Source organism: Epinephelus fuscoguttatus, linkage group LG8, assembly GCF_011397635.1.
Source record: "Epinephelus fuscoguttatus linkage group LG8, E.fuscoguttatus.final_Chr_v1".
Classification (NCBI taxonomy): domain Eukaryota; kingdom Metazoa; phylum Chordata; class Actinopteri; order Perciformes; family Serranidae; genus Epinephelus; species Epinephelus fuscoguttatus.
The window spans coordinates 46,577,699-46,599,602 of record NC_064759.1 but is presented as its reverse complement, the minus strand read 5'-3'; the positions used below and the strand labels follow the sequence as shown (position 1 = coordinate 46,599,602).

Genomic DNA, 21,904 nt, shown 5'->3' with positions numbered 1-21,904 from the left:
CATAGATACTCCACATCCACCAAGGATGTAACTAACACAGACTAAGGGGCAGCTATGGCTCAGAAAAAAATGGGTTGTTTACTAATCAGAGGTTTGGCTGTTCGATCCCTGGCTCCTTCAGTCCATAGTAGCTCACTCTATCCAATGTCCATCAGTGATTAAATGGTTATTAATCCACTCAGAAATCCAGTGAAAGAAAACGTAAGATCTTGTGTCAATCATCAGATTCAATTTTTTTTCTTCTGCTTTAACAGTAACTGCTCATCCATGGTTATTTGCAAACAGGAGCTGCGAGTGGTTAATACAGCAAGGCCTTCTATGGTGTAGATTTGTAAACAAGACATAAAGGCTCAAAAAAGAAGCACAGTGGCATAAATAGTTTTCAGGGTAATATCCAAACATTAACACAGTTAATCCACAGAGACCTTCTCATAAAATCATCAGTTTTGACCTGATTTGTTGTGCAGTGCAGGATACAGCTTGTCTGATGTTGTTTAGATAATATGTTTGCCTCATGATCTAATTTGAAAACCTATCACTTTGTGAATACTCAACGAGCTGAATTTGAATGTGCATTCAGATAGCCAAGGAAGTGTTTAAAAGTTATGTCAATAGTGGTCTCACATAGCCAGAGCTATCTCATGCTGTACTGGTGCTGGAGAGAGGTACTGCACTAAGGCAAGGCATGGCAAGGCAAGTTTATTTGTATAGCACAGTACAACACAAGGTAATTCAAAGTACTTTACAGAGACATTAAAAGCAACAAGACAAAATTTAAAACAATAAAAACAGTCAATTAAAAAGGGAAGTAGAAATTGAGAATGATAGTGATAATAAAATACAGTAACATAAAAATAAATAAATAAATGAGAATGATAATGATAATAAAATATAGTAATAAAATAAAAACAGGCTCAATACATTGCATCTAAGAGCAGTAAGAAGTAGAATAATAAAAGGCATAAATCAGCAGTGTGTAGTTAAAAAGTATGGGCTGTAGAATACAGCAGGTAAGTATTTAATCTAAGAGTACGCTTCAGTAAACAATAGTGTTTTTAGCCCTGATTTAAAGGAGCTGACAGTTTGAGCAGACCTCAGATCTACAAGAAGTTTGTTCCACAGGTGAGGAGCATAATAACTGAATGCTGCCTCACCTTGCTTGGTTCTTGGAACACACAGCAAACCAGTTCCATATGACCTAAGGGGTCTGGATGCTTCGTATGGAACCAGTAGATCAAGCATGTATTTTGGTCCGAGACCATTCAGGGCTTTGTGGACCAGCAGTAAGATTTTAAAATCTATTCTTTGACTCACAGAGAGCCAGTGTAGCGATTTAATGACCGGTGTAATACCAGTTTCCTGGTGTTTGTAAGGACTCTGGCAGCAGCGTTCTGAATCAGCTGCAGCTGTCTGATTGATTTTTTGTTAAGGCCTGTAAATATGCCATTGCAATAATCCAACCTACTAAAAATGAATGCATGAATAAGTTTTTCCATGTCTTGTTTAGACAGAAACCCCTTAATTCTAGCTATGTTTTTCAAGTGGTAATATGCAGATTTAGTAATAAACTTTAAATGACTGTTGAAGTTCAGGTCTGAGTCAATAATAACACTAAGATTTCTGGCTTGATTTGTAGCTGTCAATGACACAGAGCCAAGGTTGAGCGCTGATCTTTGCCCTTTCATTTTTAGGGCCAAAAATTAACACCTCTGTCTTTTCTGGATTTAGCTGGAGGAAATTCTAGCTCATCCAGTCACTGATTTGATTAATACAGTTACTCAATGAGAGTAAGGGACTGTAGTCATGTGATGACACTGAGATATAGAGTTGTGTGTCATCGGCATACGTATGATAGGAGATGTTGTGATGTTCCATAATCTGGGCTAGGGGTAGCATATAGATGTTGAATAGAAGTGGTCTGAGAATGGACCCTTGATGTTCCATAATCTGGGCTAGGGGTAGCATATAGATGTTGAATAGAAGTGGTCTGAGAATGGACCCTTGAGGAACCCCACGTGATCGTAGTTCGCTCAGATTCATGGTTACCAATTGACACAAAAAAGTCCCTATCTTGTAAATAAGATTTGAACCATTGTAGCACAGTGCCGGTGAGTCCCACCCACTTTTCCAATCTGCTAAGTAGTATATTATGATCAACTGTATCAAATGCAGCACTGAGATCTAGTAATACCAGGACAGAGGATTTGCTTGCATCATTATTCTGATGAATATCATTTAAGACTTTGATAAGTACAGTCTCAGTGCTGTGGTGTGGCCGAAATCCAGACTGAAATGTGTTAAAAAGATTGTTTTGCATCATAAAAGTATGGATTTGTTGGAAGACAACCCTTTCAATGATTTCCCCCAAATATGGCAGATTTGATATTGGCCTATAGTTACTAATTGTTGTGGCGTCCAGATATGATTTTTTTAGGACAGGTTTTATTACTGCAGTTTTCAAGGCCTGGGGAAACTGGCCCGCTTTAAGAGAAGAAGTGCAGTACATCCAGAGCTATGCAGTTAAAAATGGTTTTAAAAAAGTTTGAAGGCAGAATATCAAGGCAGCATGTTGTGGGCTTTAATTTTGAAACGTTTCTGTTAGAGTTGTGTAATCTAGGAGGCTAAGATGTCCTAGATTAACTGGAGGACTTCCTGAGCTGGAGCTGCACACTGCCTGTCATATTTTGAAGAAGGCTGCAAAGTCATTACATGACTTGTTGGACAGTAATTCAGGAGGGAGTGATGCTGTGGGGTTGGACAGTCTGTCCACAACAGAAAAGAGTGTGCGGGCATTATTACTGTTTCTATTTATAATCTCTGAATAATATGATCGCCTTGCATTCTTCAGTTCCTGGTTATAGTTGCGAAGACTCTCTTTATAAATGTCGTATATACCTGGAGTTTGTTTTTCGCAACCTGCGTTCAACATGTCTACATACTCTTCTGTATTCTATAACCAGTGTGGTGTTTCTCCAGGGTGCCTTTTTCCTACCTGACAGAACTTTGGTCTTAATTGGGGCGATAGAATCAATAACAGTCATAACATTGGAACTAAAACTAGTCAACTAGAGCTGAGGGCAGGGTTGGTGATGGTGTAAAACCCTGGGTGAATAATAATGCACAGGTGTTATCATTTATATAACGCTTTCTGATCACCTCTGCTTCACTTTTCATAGGATTAGCAAGGATGGTCATTTTGAACGAAACACAGTAATGGTCAGATAAAGCGACATCGTTCACTACAACCTCAGAGATATTAAGACCTTTGGAAATAATTAGATCTAATATGTGTCCTCTGTTATGTGTTGATTCTGTGACATGCTGAGAAAGCCCAAACTTATCCAGAATATTTAATAGTTCCTTAGCACACCCATCTGTAAGATTATCAACATGAATGTTAAAATCTCCCACTAAAACAACACAGTCAAAATCCATGCACACAATAGACAGCAATTTGGCAAACTCATCAAAAAACCTTGCATCATATTTGGGGGGTCTGTAGATGGTCACTACAATTGCTCGACAGGGGGATTTTAACTGGGTGGCAACATATTCAAAGGAGTCAAACTGACCATAAAACATCTGCTTACACCGGAAGTTGTCCTTGAACAGAGTGCCAACTCCGCCTCCTCTCTTATGTATTCTTGCTTCACTAAAGAAACTAAAATTTGGAGGGGTTGTCTCAATCAAAACTGCTGCACTATTTTCCTGACCTAGCCAAGTTTAAGTTAAAAACATAAAATCAAGTTTGTGCTTGTTAATAAAATCATTGATTAAGAAGGATTTGTCCTTGATTTTCTGGTGACTGTCCTATCTCTTCTTTTCTTGACATTCTTGCTGGGCCAAAGACAATCTCTGCAGGCTTCTTGTAATGTGGAGGACAGAGTCACAGACCGTGACGTCATCATCATGGGAGGCGGTTGTTGTTGTTTTGGGAGCAGTAACTGTCTTTCTGTCTGCTCCTTGTGTGCTGACCTTCCTGTTTATCAGTGCATATATGTTCTGATAAGATGACTCGATGGTGTGACGCATGTTGCAGCCAAGATGTCTGGAGCCAAGGTTGTTTGGGTGAATCCCGTCTGGCATGAAGCGGCTTTTTATGTTCCAAAAAATATTAAAATTGTCAATAAATCCAACCTGTTGCTCAAGGCAGGCTGATGACAGCCAGGTGCTTAAGCCAAGGAGTCTGCTGAAGGACTCGCAACCTCTGCCGAGTGTTGGGATAGGTCCAGAGATGAAAGACGCTCCTGAATGAAGTTTTTTAAGTGTTTCCAATAAAAACAAAAAGTCTTTCTTTAGGGTCTCAGACCCAGATTTATTCTTGAGGATGTCAAATGAGCCAGCATGAATAACAGTCTTCTTAATATGTGGCCGTGTAGACATGATGTCTGGTAGCATGGCTGCCACCTCTCTGACTGATGTGTTATTCACAGTTAGATTTTCAGTCCTGGCCATTTCCACCTGCCTTGCTATAAAATCCCCAATCAGAATAGTGTCTATCCTCTTAGCTTTGTTTTTGGCAGAATGCTCTCTGGCTCTTGGCCTGGCACTGGCTTGTGACCCGTTAACTTTGTTATTGCTCAGTTTCATAGTCTCACCTTTATGAGTTAAGCGACTCTGTTTCCTCTGTTGATGCTCTGTTTCCGTGGTGTGTGCGAGGGGGGACACAGAGCCGTCCACGCGGGGAGCCTGCTGGCTGTCAGCCGGGAGGGGAGCTGCCAGCAGAGGATGAATCCCGGACTGGGGAGACGTGGGACGGGCTGCATCATCCTTGAGCTCACCGGAGTCCGGCGCTTCGACCCGCGATGACAGAGGCTCACATCTGTTGGAAAGGCTGCTCCTTAACACCACATCCGACCATTGCGGCTTACGACTGGGCGTTGCACTGCTGGGCTGCGGAGGAGAGGAGGTAGGATCCCAGGCTACTGTGTCCTGAAGAGCAGCTTTTAACGAGGAGATCTGTAGAGACTGCTCGTGAGCCACGTCCAGGGTGTTTGTCAGCAGCTCAGATTGGGACTTGAGTTCCGTTGACAGCCTTCGGATGTCTTCCCTGAGATTGGCAATGATCCTGTTTTTCTTAACGAGTTGCTGGTTTTCATCGGGAGGGCTGGATGTAGCCATTAGCTTAGCAAACCAAGCTAAGTTGCTACAGGTTGCTACAGGCAGTCTGACTTAACGGACTTAACGGTGTCGTAATGAAGCTAATACAAGCAGGTGGCACTCAGCCAACAGTGCACAGCAGCACTACATATGTTAGGGTACTTAGGAGCGGGGACTCCAAAAGTGTGTTGACTCAGATCAGGGTGGGTTGGGATCCGGTAGAAAGCGGTACTTACCGGCGCATAGAGGATTTATGAGTTTCCGGGAGGAACCTGTGAGTTTCGCCAAGTAGCTGCAGTCACTCCGGTGTCCAGAAAATGGCACAGAAGGTGTAAAAAGGCTTCTGGGGTGGCCGAAGTGTTCACGGGGACTTTCACTCTCAGGCAGGCAGTATCATTGTAGTTAATCCAGTTGTAGAGCAGAGAAAAACTAGATTGTTGCTAAAAGTTAGCAAAACGCTAATGAAGTTTGGGGTGTGGCTGTGTCGGCACCAGTCACACGTGTCCAAAAAGCTCAAAATCCGCCCGATCAAAAACATGAGATCGGCCATCCGGCCAAATGAACAGACTTTAAACAAATAAAATCTTAAAAATAGTTCATTAGACGCGGCATAAAACTGGTTTAAAGTTATCATTTAAGAGCCGAGGTGACGGAGGACGCTGACTCAAGCAGGAAGTGGAAGGCGGGAGGAAAAGGAAAAAAGATGCCCATGGTTGTTTGTATGTTTTTTAAAGGTGTGTGGTAGTGTGTAGGGTTTAGGGGGATACATTGTCAGAAATGGAACATAATATTCAAAAGTGTTTTCTTTAGTATTTAATCATCTGAAACTGAGAATTATTGTGTTTTTGTTACCTTAGAATGAGCTTTTTATTTCTGCATATGGGATGGGTCCTCTTCCACAGCATCTGCCATATTGTTTCTACAGAACCCCACGATGGACAAATCAAAGGCTCTGATTCGCACATAGGAGAACTTCCACTTGGTTTCAGTCTGCAATGGCTAGATACAAACTGTTAAAACATGGCCTGATGGTGCCTCCTCGCAGATGCAGGATTGCTTTGGAAATACAGACTGGAGTATTTTTGAATCTCAGGACCTGGAGGAGTATCAATCAATCAATATATGAATTTTATTTATAAAGCCCAACATCACAAATCACAATTTGCCTCAGAGGGCTTAACAGCATACGACATCCCTCTGTCCTTTGGACCCTCACAGCAGATAAAGAAAACTTCTAAGGAAAACAGACACCATCGCCACTGACAAACGCATCCGGGTGTATGCCAACCAAAAACCCTGGATGACAAGAGAGATCGCAACCTTGCTGAGGAACAGAAACACCGCCTTCAGGTCTGGTGGCTTCTTTGCCGCTTCGAACAAAGAAGTAAACCCCAGAAAAGCAACAGGACCTGTACTGGTAGGGTGCTGAAGGACTGTGCAGATCAGCTCACAGGGATCTTTACTAAAATATTCAACCTGTCCTTAGCACAAGCCACTGTCCCAACCTGCCTGAAGTCCTCGACCATCATCCCTGTCCCAAAAAAGACCACCATTAGCAGCCTAAATGACTCTCGGCCAGTGGCTCTCATTCCAGTCATTATGTAGTGTTTCGAGAAACTACTCAGAAATCACATCACTCAAGGACTTCAACCCACATTCGACCCCCACCAGTTTGCATACAGGAATACCAGACTGATAGGGGATGCCATAGCCACAGCCCTCCACACAACCTTGACCCATCTGGAACAGAAGGACAGTTATGTCAGGCTTCTTTTCATTGACTTTAGCTTGGCATTTAACACAATCATCCCTAACACATTAGTAACAAAACTAAACAACCATGGCCTCCCACACTCCATCTGCCTCAGCGACCGCCCACAGAGAGTCAAAGTAGTGCCCCACCTTTCCCCAGCCTCAACACCGGCTCCCCACAGGGATGTGTGCTGAGCCACTTACTGTACACTCTGTAACACACATGACTACACCTTCATCCACCCAAGTAACTCCATAGTGAAGTTTGCGGATGACACAACAGTGGTTGGGCTCATCACAGGGGGACATGAGACTGCATACAGGCATGAGGTGGAAAAACTGTCATCTTGGTGCAGCAACAATAACCTGGTCCTCAACATTTCACAAAAACCAAAGAAATAATAGTGGACTTCAGAAGAAACAGATCTGACCCTCAGTCCATATACATCAACAGGGACTGTGTGGAGAGGGTCTCTGACTTCAAGTTTCTGGGCCTGCACCTGGACGATGACCTAGCTTGGAAAACCAACACCACTGCGCTGATCAAGAAGGCACAGCAGCGACTCCATTTCCTGAGGGTCCTTAAAAACAACACACTATCCAAGGAGCTGCTGGTGTCCTTCTACAGATGCTCTGTTAAAAGTGTACTGACGTACTGCATCGCAGTGTGGTTTGCCAGCTGCACTGCTCAACAAAAGAAGGCGCTCCAGAGGATCATTGATTCAGCACAGAAGATCATCAGCTGTGCTCTCCTCTCCTTAGAAGAGCTGTACAGATACCGATGCCAGAGAAACGCCTGCAGCATCCTGAAGTACATATCCCACCCAGCACATCACCTGTTCCAACTGTTACCTTCAGGTAGGCGGTACAGGACAATAAAAGCCAGAACAAACAGACTGAAAAACAGCACATATCCTAGGGCTGTTATGATAATAAACCAACACTGATGGGTATGCCCCTTTTAAATAACCTGTGCAATATTTCACAGTGTGCAATAAACATTTTTTAGCTGGGGACTGTAATTTTAAACTGTGCAATATGTAACTTAGTAACTCGCTCCTTAATGCACATTTCTTATACACAACAGATATTTCTCTCCATTTTTTTATTTTTAATATTATACAAGCAATCCCACTTCTGCACACACATTTGTATATATTCATTTATCATTGGTCTGTTTTCCCTGTTCTATTTATTAGTCATTCTTGTTTAACCTTGTACACAGAATTTAATTTATGCTAGTTAATAATAATAATAATAATAATAATAATAAATTTTATTTGAAGGCACCTTTCTTGGCATTCAAGGACAACGTACAGATACACAAAATGACATTAAAAAGAGATTAAAAAGAAACAACAATAAATTTAAAAAAAAAAAAACAATTGACAGAGAAAGTGACAGAGCAATTGGCATCAGATGGAATAGGCAGTTTTAAAAAGATGTGTTTTGAATTGTGATTTGAAATGGGGGAATGAATCGATGTTTCTGAGTTGGGGTGGTAATGAATTCCAAAGACGGGAGCAGAGCGGCTGAATGCTCTGCTCCCCATGGTAAAAGGATAGTTTACTTTTGTTTTTGCACTGAACGGGAATGCATGCAATTCCGTTGTACTTGTACAATGACAATAAAGATTCTGATCTGAACTGATCTGATACCACTGAATCCTACACATTTGATCTTTAAACCAATCACGATTGCTTTGGGCGTCATTAAGCCTAGGATGCAGCTTTGGTGTTCTTGCAATATATTGTTGGGAGGGAACTAGTGTGGCTAGTGCTGGCCTTAAAATGGCCAAATCCCTACAAACAAAGCAAAATCCATTAAGAAAAAAAAATGCCTCTATAATGCGAAAAAAGCATCAACATGGGCAGGACTAGGGGGGGGAGCCAACAGCTCAAGGGGACATTTCTGCAGCCAATAGCAAAATTCAGATGCAACAGCCAGGTTTCAACCAATAGAGAAGAGTCATCATGCAGACCATATATAACCACACCAGCTCAGGACCTTCCTATCCAGCGTCTTCACCTACAAGATCTTTCGAGACCAGCCACCGGAACAGCTGATGCAGCAGTTGGTTTGCACAACTGAAGAATTTGTGCAGAAAATGTTGTAAACTGTCTCAGAAAAGTTCATCTGCATGCCCATCCTCCTTACCAGGGTCTTGACCTGACAGCAGTTTGTCATCCTAACTGACTTGTGGGTGGTGAGGTCTGTATATGTACTGCCAAATTCAGGGTAACAACATTGGAGATGTCTTATGGTTGTGAAATGAACATTCAGTTCAAAGCCAACTGCTCTAGTGGACATTTCTGCAGTCAGCTATATCTACTGAGTGCATAAAAAATATTGTTAAGTGTAAATACCCATGTACATTAGTTTTAAGCTGAAAAAAGTGGTTTGAGGGTTTAGTTTCTCTTTAAATGGAGTTAATTGTTTAACTTAGGTTCAGGAGCAGGACCACGCCTCAACCACTCCTCTAATCACCTGGCTAACGTATATATACCAGCACAGCGTTACCACAGGCCTGTCAGATCTCTCAAACATTAGCAACCCTACATATCTCAGCAAGCGTGTTTTCGTGTACTCACCAAGATGGATCATGTGCTGCAAGTTAACCTGTCCGGGTCCGACTCCGACAACTTGTACGACTCCCTGTTTGAGCCAGGTGATCTTCTGACTCCGTCTCAGCAGTCTGCCGGTAGCCGACACTCCCAGGGGTGCTGGCTGCACTCTGTGGTCCACATCCCTCTCTCTCGCCGTGGTTCTCCGTTGGGCTCTATCAACGAGATTGCCCCGACTCCTAGTGGGTCCCAGGCCTCCTCTCCTCCGTCCTCGCAGGTGGGAAATTGACGCCGCGTCCACAACCGTGGGAGCCAGCGGCAGTCTCCTCCTCCTCCTTCCCGCAGCGGTGCAGCGACTAGTTGACCTCACCGCTCCCGCGGCACTCCATCGCACTCCACATCTCCACCACCTCCACATCCACAACAGGAGCCCAACATCAGGGATTGGACCATCGCCCGGCTCCAGCGGTTCCTGAGGGCAAAAAACATCCCCTTCCACCGCAGCGACAATAAGTCCAGGCTGTTCCAGCTCTATTCAGCCGCCATCTACCATTTCCCTCTCTGGACGCCATGCCCATGTGCAACTTCATCACACACTGTCATACTGCAAAAAAGATCCGGGCCTCCAGCATACAAACATATCTGGCTGGTATCAGTTTATTCCATAAATTATCCACGGGCCTCCCTTGTCAGTCAGTCTCGCACTCTCATGTCACCATGCTAATGAAAGGCTTACGAAAGCACTAACCAGCGCTGACAGCCAGACGCCTTCCTCTCACCTCCAATCTGCTCTGCTGCTGCATACGCCCTCTGCGCTCTGGTTACATTTCTCCCACAGTCGACTTAACACTGGAATCAATGTTTCTACTCGCTTTCTTCGGATTTCTGAGGTGCTCTGAATTTGCTCCAACCTCATCTGTCTACAATCCTTCCCGTCATCCCAGTCTATCCGACATCACCACTCACACTTCCGATTCGCTCATATTCACACTCCGTAGGAGTAAAACCGATCAGTTAGGAGTATCCTTTCCCATCTACATCTTTCGCCTCAACTCCTTTCTCAGCCTGCACGAGCCACTGACCAGATGCATCCACACCCGGTATTCCGCCCGAGCTTCACCACAAGATCCCCTCTTCCTCACCGAAACAGGCAGAATGGCCACCCGTTTCTGGTTCCAGAAACACTTCCATAATATCCTCCATCTCTCCGGAATTTAATCAGATCATTACTCTTGCCATTCGTTCTGTATCGGTGCTGCCTCCTCAGCCGCCAGATCGGGAATTTCAGGCCAAGTCATCCAGGTCCTCGGCCACTAGTCTTCACAAGCATATCAAACCTACATCCACAATAACCTCAATGATCTCCGTCTAGCACACGACAGACTAAGTCTCACTTAACCAGACTCTTTTGGGGGCTTCCTATCAGCACGGGCTCACCAGGACACGAGACGGAACCCCCACACTGAGTCTCTCCGCCCACATCTACACCTCACCCAGTCCGACCCTCTGATGACGTCATTTCCATCCCGTTCATTCATCTGCAAATCTGCACTCCCCCATTCATAACCATTTCTCTGACAATTACATCTTCATTAAATCTTTAAACTGCATATCGTTGTGGTGTGGTCCTTGCTAATGAAAAGACATTTAAGCGTGTTGGATTCTTGTTTACAGTAAAGGAAAATCTGTCTCTCTTTGTTATTGTCACTGTCACTTGATACACATTTATCATCATTAGAGTTGCTAATCAGGGAGAGTATTAGTACAGCAATTGACAAACATGTCCATATTTAACTATACTGGAAAAAAGTGTGAAAAAACTCTTTTCTCTCTCTCTGTTGGCTGCTGTCAGCTGGTCCCAGTCCATGTGCCTGGCCGGTTGCTGTTGTATACTGTGTCTAGACAAACCACAGTGTCTTACTAATCCTGGGCTTCTGCCTTACATTACAGCCATCAATTTAAGACCTCGGGGCCTCCTAATTCATTGTGCTGTGGGACACTGTCAAACACTCCTTCACCGCACACATTCTGAAAACAGAACTACACTGTATATGTCTGTGTGTTCCACAGCATCTGTGAGACAAATGGCAACACATGTGGCTGTCAATGCTGCATGTGTCACGCCGGTCTTGTGTTAGCGTAAGTCAGACATTTCCACACACATTACTGACAGTAGTATATGAGGAGGATTGTGATGCTGCTACTGATTCATGGCTGTGTTATTTGGATATCAGAGTGTCTGGGTTCAACCCACCTGGCTTTGAAGTGATGCCTGTCAGAATATCACACATTCAAAATGATCTACATCGTTTTACACGTCAAAATTACTGGTCATACGGATACTAATCATAGACTGTATAAACAATGGGCATACCTACCGGGACATCACCTGCTGGTTTGTGGACTCCCATTTTGAAGCCTTGAGTTTAGCATTTCGGCCAACGCCATCATTTTGGAGCCAGAAGTGACTATATTTGGACGAGAGGCTGGGGCTGTGGAGGAGCGAGGGGTGGATCTGACTGAGTAGAAGAGAATACTATTGGCAGACAGCATGTCACTCAAAGTGACCTGCCCTTAATAACATGTCACCACTAAGATAACTGTTGATATGAAGGGGGAAATTATCTATAGAAACCAGGCTGTAACATGATTATTTGTGCTGTGAAGTTGGATGTTTTAACATGGGGGGTCTGTGGGGATTGACGAGTTTCTGAGGTCAGCCTCAAGAAGCTGTTCAAAAAACTGCAGTTTTGGGCACTGCTGTGTTGGTTTCATTTTTTTAGCCGGAGAGGTTCGGCTGAGGGGGACCATTATCACAGTCTGACAAAATAACCCTGATGATGTCACAGTGATGTGATAGCTTGGAGACTTTACATTTGAAACAACAGAAAGCCTTGGTTACAAACTAGAGGTGTGGAATTAAAAAAAAAAATGTGGCCATTAAAGGGAAATTTCGGTTTATTTCAACCCGTCTCCTATCGTCCTAAACTTGTTTCAAGTCACTAGTGACATAGAAATAATAGTTAGCATGTTAGCCGTTAGCCTAGATACAGCCGTAGCGTCAGACCTGTTAAAATGTAATTGAACGGGCATCCTTTCAAGTGCAAAGTTAGTCCACTTAACAAGCTTTTTCTCCACAAAGACCGCCTCATATCGTTAGGATAAATGTCAGAGAACATATAGAAAATGACATGTAAACGTGTTGTCTTACCTTACCGGTGTGGTGCCATTTTTGTTGTTTACCATTTAGCTAAGGCGGCAACTGGTCCCATTCCTTGCAACAGAGGTAGGCTATTCCTCTTATGTGGGCATTGGGATACAGCATTCACAGGTAACGTTACACCACCAGTCTCCAGAGCTAAAGGCTTCCAGCAGCCATTCCTCCTCTGTCGTCCTCTAACATTACCTGTTGTGCCTCTCTCTCTCTCTCCTCCTCTGTTCTTCAGTTTCACGAAGTTCTTCGTCAGTGTATTCTGGCTCAAATAAATAAGGGCGGCCATCGCCTCTCGATGTGGAAAGCCTATATACTAACATTCCACATTTAGGTGGTCTTCAGAGTTGTTGTCTTACCTTAGGGTGTGTTTACTGTTTACTTCTGCTTCCCAAAGTGTGATCGAAATATCGCGAGAACACGCCGCAGCAGCTTCAAGGCAGAACCGGACAGTAGCCTGAAAGGTTCATTCATTTATTTTATGTAAGATTTATAGAATAATGGCTGACTTTTTGCCAGACTTCGACTTTGTGGAGGCGGAATTGGATTTTGCTGAGTTTTATGGCCGCCCTTATTTATTTGAGCCAGAATACACTGACGAAGAGCTTCGTGAAATTGAAGAACAGAGGAGGAGAGAGAGAGAGGCACAACAGGTAATGTTAGAGGACGACAGAGGACGAGGAATGGCTGCTGGAAGGCTTTAGCTCTGGAGATTGGTGGTGTAACGTTACCTGTGAATGCTGTACCCAAATGCCCACAGAAGAGGAATACCTCTGTTGCAAGGGATGGGACCTGTTGCAGCCTTAGCTAAATGGTAAACAACAAACCCCACACCGGTAAGGTAAGACAACACGTTTACATGTTATTTTCTATATGTTCTCTGACATTTATCCTAATGATATGAGGCGGTCTTTGTGGAGAAAAAGCTTGTTTAGTGGACTAACTTTGCACTTGAAAAGATGCCCGTTCAATTACGTTTTAACAGGTCTGACGCTACGGCTGTATCTAGGCTAACGGCTAACATGCTAACTATTATTTCTATGTCACTAGTGACTTGAAACAAATTTAGGACGATAGGAGACAGGTTGAAATAAACCGAAATTTCCCTTTAACCATGCAGGGACGGGATAATGAAAAATGCTAAAAAGATGAGAGGACATTATAGGAATTGTATGATCCATTGTTAATGGCGTTAATCCATACTAGGGACAAAACGTCAGGAAAGGTCTGCCCCTGCTTCTTCAAGTTTGACCATTCTTTTTGTAAGTTGTCTGCAAGTCTGCAAATTTGTAAGCGTAATTCTAAATTGTTAGGGTACGCTTTAATCTTGTAAAAGTGTTCGTCTCTTCCTTCAAAAATATATTCTCATTCAAATAACTGAAGTTCTCCATATCACACTTACGTGCCTGTCTACAAAATCTTTAATCAGACTCTCACCAGTCTGTCCTCTCTGTCTGTCACACACATGCACATCCTAAATCAGTCATCCTGTCTCCTTTCTTTTAGATGTCATCTCTCCTACACACTTCAACCCTTACTTCAGGCGGCTGACATTTGATGTGTCCTCCATGGAGAAGAACGCCTCCAACCTGGTGAAGGCTGAACTCAGGATCTTCCGTCTTCAAAACCACGGGGCAAAAGTGTCAGAGCAGCGCATCGAACTTTACCAGGTACACCAACCCGTGCCCATCCCAACTCATCAAATACTGCTGCTTCATCAGTGGACCGCAATGTATAAATATGACGCGTTAGATACCTTCCTGCACTGGTTTTGGACATTCTGGGAGTGTCAGTGTCACTATTAATAATAACAATAATAATAATAATAATAAAGTCTGGAGTTTGTTTGACCCATCAACCTCCCCTCTCACCCTAAAGCCATTTCACCACTCTTCATACTATTTCAGTTGCAGTATGTTTCATAATACCACAAGAGGTGTGTGCGTCAGTATCTTATGCAGCCGTCCACTGAAAAAGCAGCGGTATTTGATGAGATCAGTTTTTGCCCACTGCATTAACAACTGATGCTGCCAGATGCATATCACACTGCTGCAAATGTGCCTCTGTGCCTCGGTATCTCACGCTCAAATCACTGACAAAGTGGCAGTATTTGAGCAGTTGGGAATGAGAACGAGCTAAATTCACACAGTTTCCTCTAGGCTGACATCAGGAGTTAGGAGTTAGTACAATAATTAGTTTGGGGATTTATTCAGGCTAGGAAGGATTGTTGTTTTATTCATCATACATTTTAATCAAATTAAAAAATGACTTTTGCATATTATTTTTATAGGGGACATATTATGGTATTTGTGATTTTCTCATTTACAGACTATTGTGCAGTTGAGATATCTGATATGTCATGCATGTAGGACAGGGGTGTTAAACACATGGCCTGCAGGCCAAAACTGGCCCACTGGATGACTTTGCACAGATAATATTGATGCAGTTATGAAGGCTAAGAGGTGCCAGCAAGTTAAACAGTGAGGAGCCTGCTTCATGTAAAATGCTGCTTCAGGGGGGTTCACCCTCACCAGAATACAGCTCTTTCAAAAAAAAAAAAAAAAATATGTAAAGATATTAAACATTGTGCAAAGTATTGTCAGTTAGCAGCTCATAACAAAAGAATCTGTATCAGACTTTATTTTAAAATGTCAATGGTGGAATCCTACTGCTAAGGCACTGCATAAACTTTAGATTTGCAAATGGCCTGTAAGGCAGGGGAAAACTCCAGCTGCTTCATCGTAGCTTCCACTTCCAGCTTCATTGTAGCTTTCTGAGATAATCTGACCGTGACGTCATGTAAAGATGGTGGCGCCCTGCAGAGTGCTGCCTAACTAAGTTGCCAAAAGTAAGTTTTAAAACCTACAAAACAACGAAAACATAGTAGGTAAAGAAGAGACAATGCCTCCGAAAAAAGTGTCTCAAAACCTGGTGGGAGATGACGGCATGGAGGAGATCCCTAAGTCTCTCGACTTTATGTTGGAGGAACTGAGCAGAGTGGCTAAACAACAGTCTATGCTACTGGGTCTGGTGAATGAAGTAAAACAACTGAAGACCCTGGTCAAGGAGAAGGACAGAAAAATCGAGGACCTTGAACGAAGAATTAAAGATATGGAACAATATTCAAGGATGGAGGATGTTATCATCAGTGGTTTGGACGTTAAACCTCGAACCTACGCAAAACCTGCAAGTGTGGGTAGAAGTGACGGAGAAGACGCACGAACGGAGGATCAACAATCACTCGAAAGGCAAGTTATCAGTTTCTTGGAAAGCAAGAGCATTCATCTTGATGCAAACAACATCGCGGCTTGCCACACCTTGCCTCGGAAGGATCGACAAGCGAAACCCACAGTAATACTCCGTTTTACGTTTGACTTTAATTGGATTGTGGGAAGGAATCTCTTATATTCTTATATGGATGTTAGCCTTTTGGCAAACATTCTTGGATGGATATTGCATGGTTCCCTGTTTTTGTTTATTGTTGGGACAGTCTAGGATCGCATGGATTTCTGCATGGGACTTTTGTTTTATTATTATTATTTTTTAGCAATGCATGAAATTCTGTGGGTGTAGATATGTGAGGGATGGCATAAGGGCGGAAGGGAGAAATCGGGTCTCTCAGTTTCCTAAATGCGGGATCAGGATTTAGACATTGATCCTGAGAGTAACTTTTTTTAAGAATGTTAACAATAACTGCTGTTACTATAGTGAAGATCAATTTAAAACAGATATAAAACTAGACAGTGGCATATCAATCATCCACTTCAATAGCAGAAGTCTTTACGCTAACTTTCATAACATTAAAGATTATTTAAGTCAGTTCAAAACACTTTTTAGTGTAGTGGCAATTTCAGAAACCTGGCTCAGTGCAGAGAAGGGGGTAGATTTTGAGCTGGATGGATATGACTTTAAATTCATGAACAGAAGAAATAAAGTGGGAGGAGGGACAGCTATCTATATAGATAAAACCTTAAAATATAAGATTGTAGAGAACATGACTAAGGCTATTGATGCGTGTGAATGCATCACCGTTGAAATCAACATGGAAAGACAGAAAAATATTATTGTCAGCTGTGTTTATAGAGCTCCCAGCTCTAATGCTGATACATTTAGAGAAAAATTGGAGGGTTTGTTTGCAAGAACCGAGCAAAAGGTCACATTCATTTGTGGTGATTACAATATAAATCTATTAAATCCTAATAAGAACTCATCAACCGATGAGTTTATATCTGCTATGTATAGCATGAGTCTATATCCAGTTATAACTAACCCTAGTAGAATAACTTCCCATTCTGCTACCCTTATTGATAATATATTTACTAATAATTTGGGAAATAATATGGTGAGTGGATTACTAATGAATGATATAAGTGACCATTTGCGTTTCGTTTTTGTGATTTATAAATGTGATTGTCGCAGGAAGAAAGATATTAACATAACAATATATAAAAGAGTAAGAACAGAAGATACTATAAACGCACTTAGAAGTGAACTAATATCCCAGGATTGGACTAGTGTGTATGAGGCGGAGGACGTTGACTTGGCCTATGATTCTTTTTTAAATACTTTCATATCAGCATATGATAAACACTGTCCAATGCAGCAATGTAGACGGAAACCTAACTGCCTGGATAAGCCCTGGGTCACAAAAGGAGTGTTAAAAGCCTGTTAAAAAAAAGAATACTCTATATAGAGAGTTTCTAAAGCATAGATCTAGAGATAAAGAAATTAAATATGAGATATAAAAATAAGCTAACAGATATTATTAGGAAATGTAAGAGAAATTATTATAATACCTTACTAGAAAATAACAAAAATAATATTAAGGGCACATGGAATATAATAAATAGGATTGTCAGAAATAGCACTGCCCACTCAAGTTACACAGATCATTTCATTGAAAATGAAAAGGAAATATCCAATAAGAATGATGTGGTGGAGGGTTTTAATAACTTCTTTGTGAGAGTCAGACCCAATCTGGCAAAAGAAATAATCCCTCCACACAAGGGAGGAGATTCTAAATCTCTGATTGACAGGAAACCAGCAACAATCTTTTTGCGAGAAGTTACAAAAAATGAAATAACTGACATAGTTAACAGACTCAAGAGCAAAACATCTCTAGACTGGAATGGGATTGATATGACTTTGATAAAGAAAGTTATAAGCAATATTGCTGACCCTCTAACTTAAATCTGCAATCTATCATTCAGATTGGGTACTTTTCCTAGAAAAATGAAGACTGCTAAAGTCATACCTATTTATAAAGTAGGAAACAAACATCTATATACAAACTATAGGCCAGTTTCATTGTTATCACAGTTTTTGAAATCCTGGAGAAACTCTTTGTGGAGCAGTTGGATAGTTTTATTGAAAAGCATCAGTTACTTATAGACAGCCAATACGGCTTTAGAACCAACAGATCTACTTCAATAGCACTGACGGAAGTACTGGAGGAACTAACTAATTCAATAGAAAATAAGCACTATGCATGAGGAGTTTTTTTGTATCTGAAGAAAGCTTTAGATCACAATTGATCATGACATCCTCTTAACAAAAAATGGAACGATATGGTATCAGAGGGGCGGGGCTTAGTTGGGTCAAAAGCTACACTGAAAACAGACAACAGTATGTATAAATAGGTGAGCACAGGTCAACATGTTTAGATATAATCTGTGGAGTGCCACAGGGATCAATATTGGGACCAAAATTATTCATATTATATATTAATGACATATGTAAAGTTTCTAGTATATTAAATTTAGTTATTTTTGCTGACGACACTAACATATTTTGTACTGGGGGGAATCTAAACCAGTTGTTGCATGATGTCTTGGTTGAATTGGGTAAGCTGAAATTATGGTTTGATTGTAATAAACTCTTTCTAAACATTAGTAAAACCAAATTTATAGTGTTTGGAAAGAGAACGATTCAAACAAATACATTGGTTGAAATAAGTTTTTTTTTTTGCGGACACACGCATATTAACAGGTACTGTTTCTTGTATCAAGTCAGATAGTTTGGATGCAACATTGCTCCATAGTTGTCCAACAGGAGGGCAGTCCCAAAACATGTGAATAAATGTGCCCTGAGCTTTTAAAGGGCACAGGTTGCAAAAAGAATCATTAATAATTTTCATGTGACAGGGGTAAGGTATATTCTGTGTAAAAAATTAAAATGAATTTGCTGATGGTCTGGGTTGCGTGATGCTTCACGAATGCTGGACCACACTACATCCCAATCAAAATCTTGGGTTAGATCTAGGCAATCTCTTCTCCAGACCCTCTATATTGGAAGTGTGGGAATGTCTGTTACCAGCAAAAAATTGTATAATTTGGATACCATACGTAGTTTTAGCCTGCTTTGCAAATAGTTCTCGAGTGGGTGAATAGGTAAAGAAGGGGACGCCATGTGCTTTGACCTCAGTTGTAAATAAAAGAAATTAATTCCAGTTCCAGATGAATTTGGAAGTTGCAGATTGGAGTTTGCTCCAGTAATCAGATAGAGGGGGAAGGGGGACCATAGCGCTGACAGAATTAATCCTAGGCAAGATATTCATTTTTATAATAGAGACACGGGCCCGAATAGAGACAGGAAGACCAATCCACTGGTCCATGTCCCTCAGGACCTTGTTCAGAGCAAGTGAATAATTATATTTAACAATCTGATTCAGAGAAGAAAAAAATCTCAATTCCCAGATATTTACTGTTGCACTATGGGGATATTAACAGGAAGGACAAATGTTTTGGCAGAATCATTCAAGTGTAGGAAAGCAGACTTAGACCAATTAATTCTAAAACCTGACAAATTTCCAAACTCCTCGCAGATGGACAAGAGGTGTGATACAGACTGAGCAGGATTTTCTAGAAATACTAATACATCATCCGCATATAAAGCTAGTTGGTGTTACCTAAATTGGCTGAATCTGTTCTTGAAAGTTGGGGCAAACGTAATTGATTCAAAAATATGTCACACCGGTTTTTGTTCGAGGGCACCTCTGACTTATATAAATCACAATAAAACGTTTGAAATACTACATTTATCTGTTTGGGGTCAGTACTGATATTACCATCCACAGATTTAATAGCTGGGATATCTGAAAAGTTTTCACTGTTCCTAATCCTCATAGCCAAAAGATGGCTCGGTCTGGCACCATGAAAATAGTACCGTTGTCGGGTCCTGAGAATTTGAAATTCAGACTGCTGCTTCATATTGTTGTTAATTTCCTTCTTGACTAGTGTACGTTGCAGTGCCACTTGTTCTGTAAAATTATGTTGTAAAAGAGAATCCAACCTATTAAATTCTGCTTCAAGATCCTGCAACTGAAGGGATCTGGTTTTACGTAAATTAGAGCTAAATAATATTGTATTGCTCCTAATGAAGCCCTTTATTGCATCCCAAAGGACTCTGGGGTCCTCTACAGAACCAGCATTAAAATTAATAAATTCCCTGAATCCTACAATGAATTGATTAACAAATGCTTCATTTTTTAACAGTGAGGTATTGAAACGCCATCTGGCCGCACGCTTAGATAGTCGGTCCAGAGTTGCAGAGCAGAACACCCCTTTATAATAATAATAATAATAATAATAATAATAATAATATCTTTATTCATAAAGCGCTTTTCAAAAACAAGTTACAAAGTGCTTTACATATTAAAAGACTATAAGTAGGCAGTTAGTGAAATAAAATAAATAAAAATAATAAAACACAAAATGCGAAATGGGAGCTGTTTCAACTAGTGGCACAGTGTCACCTGTTGCCAACCAGGATTCAGTAACCATAAAAAAGTCAACCTCCTGGAGAGTAATAAAATCGTTACAGATAAATGTTTTGTTCCCTAATGAACGAACATTAAGAAGGCTGAAGTTGATGGGCGAGGGAGGAGGAGGAGGAGGTGATACTGAACTGGGCTGACACTGGATATGAGAGAGTACTGTACTTTATGATTGGCACATCTGTAGGAAGGAGGGTTATAGGGCCTGTGGTTTATAATAACCGGAATGGGACTGATATTGTGATGTAGATTATTATTAACCAAACTATGAGGCTGCTCTAGGATACTGAATCTATTATTTGCGGTTTTGTTTAAATGGGTAAGAACAGGCCAAGAGGCAGCAGGACCCTCTCTAGAAGAAATGGGAGTCAGAATGAAGTTGTTTGGGTCATGCTGGGATGCAAGTCAGAACGGATTAGAGGCTATGAAGTTGATAAAATTTGATGCAAGTTTCCGCGTTCCTTTATGGTTTAGGTGTAAGCCATCAGATTTAGAGAGATCATGTTTAGTCCAAAATGAGTCGAAATTGCTGATAAAACCATGACCTGTCGCTGTGCTGAAATTTTCTAGCCACTGGTGGAGGCCAAAAAGACGGCTGAAGCGCTCCGATCTAGATGATAAGGTGGGGAGGGGGCCAGATAGGAGGCAGTGTTTTCCCAGACTCTCAATAGTTAACGCCAGCGACTCAATGTCATGTTGCAGCTTGACTGACAGTCTGGAGGACATGACGTCATTCACTCCACAATGCAGTATCACTGTATGGACCGCAGGGTGGAGGTCAGGCAATGTTGGGGAGAGCTCAATTAAATCTGCTACCTTACCACCAGAGAGACAGTAGGTGACAGCGCCAGGAAGTTTTACAAATCTCAATGGAGTCGCCTAAAACCATAACCTCTGCTGTGTCAGTGTATTGAGTGTTACTGTACATGGCGAGTTTGTGTGGTAGCTGGTGAATTACCGGGCTAACTGTGTTAGCCACGTTAGTAGCACTGCAGGAGGAGGTGGCCTCGTGGTCAGACACCTGTGGACACCTGTGTGGACAAGGGGGCAGGGGGCGTTGTCTGTGTCTGCAGCGCTAACGGGCATACGAGTGGAATTTACCCTGGGACTACAATTTACGGATGCTGGAGATGAAAGCCGGGGACGTTTGCCACTGGGAGAGCTATCAAGGGAGATGCAGATGCCAGGCGAGTGGCGTCGTTTGGATGATGTACGTCTGACTTTGGGCGCAAGAGGAAGTGGAGATGGTGAGTCGTCAGTGAGTTTAGCCAGCGAAGCAAAGGGGTTGAAGAGCTGACGAGAGTTAATTTACAGACAGTCAGAGGCAGAGGGGCAGGATCGTCAACACAGGTAAGATGATTTTCTCAGGATGTCTTACGGGGAACGGTATTTGGCCAGAGTCAGTACCAGTGTTGGGTCAGGCTGTTGAGGTGAAGGTAGGATCGGTGGCTGGGAATAGAAACAGAAAAAGGGGAGGCCAGTACAGGGCTAAAAAGTGTCTAA

At 42.0% G+C, this 21,904-nt stretch overlaps 1 protein-coding gene across 1 annotated transcript in view; it reads left to right on the top strand.

Moving 5' to 3' along the window:
- The window catches only part of tgfb2 (transforming growth factor, beta 2), a 241,987-nt gene that overhangs the window by 141,956 nt on the left and 78,127 nt on the right, over positions 1-21,904 (top strand). The window contains exon 2 of the mRNA XM_049583197.1: positions 14,134-14,297. Within this exon, the coding sequence (XP_049439154.1) occupies positions 14,134-14,297 (164 nt within the window). The remainder of the gene's footprint in view (positions 1-14,133; positions 14,298-21,904) is intronic.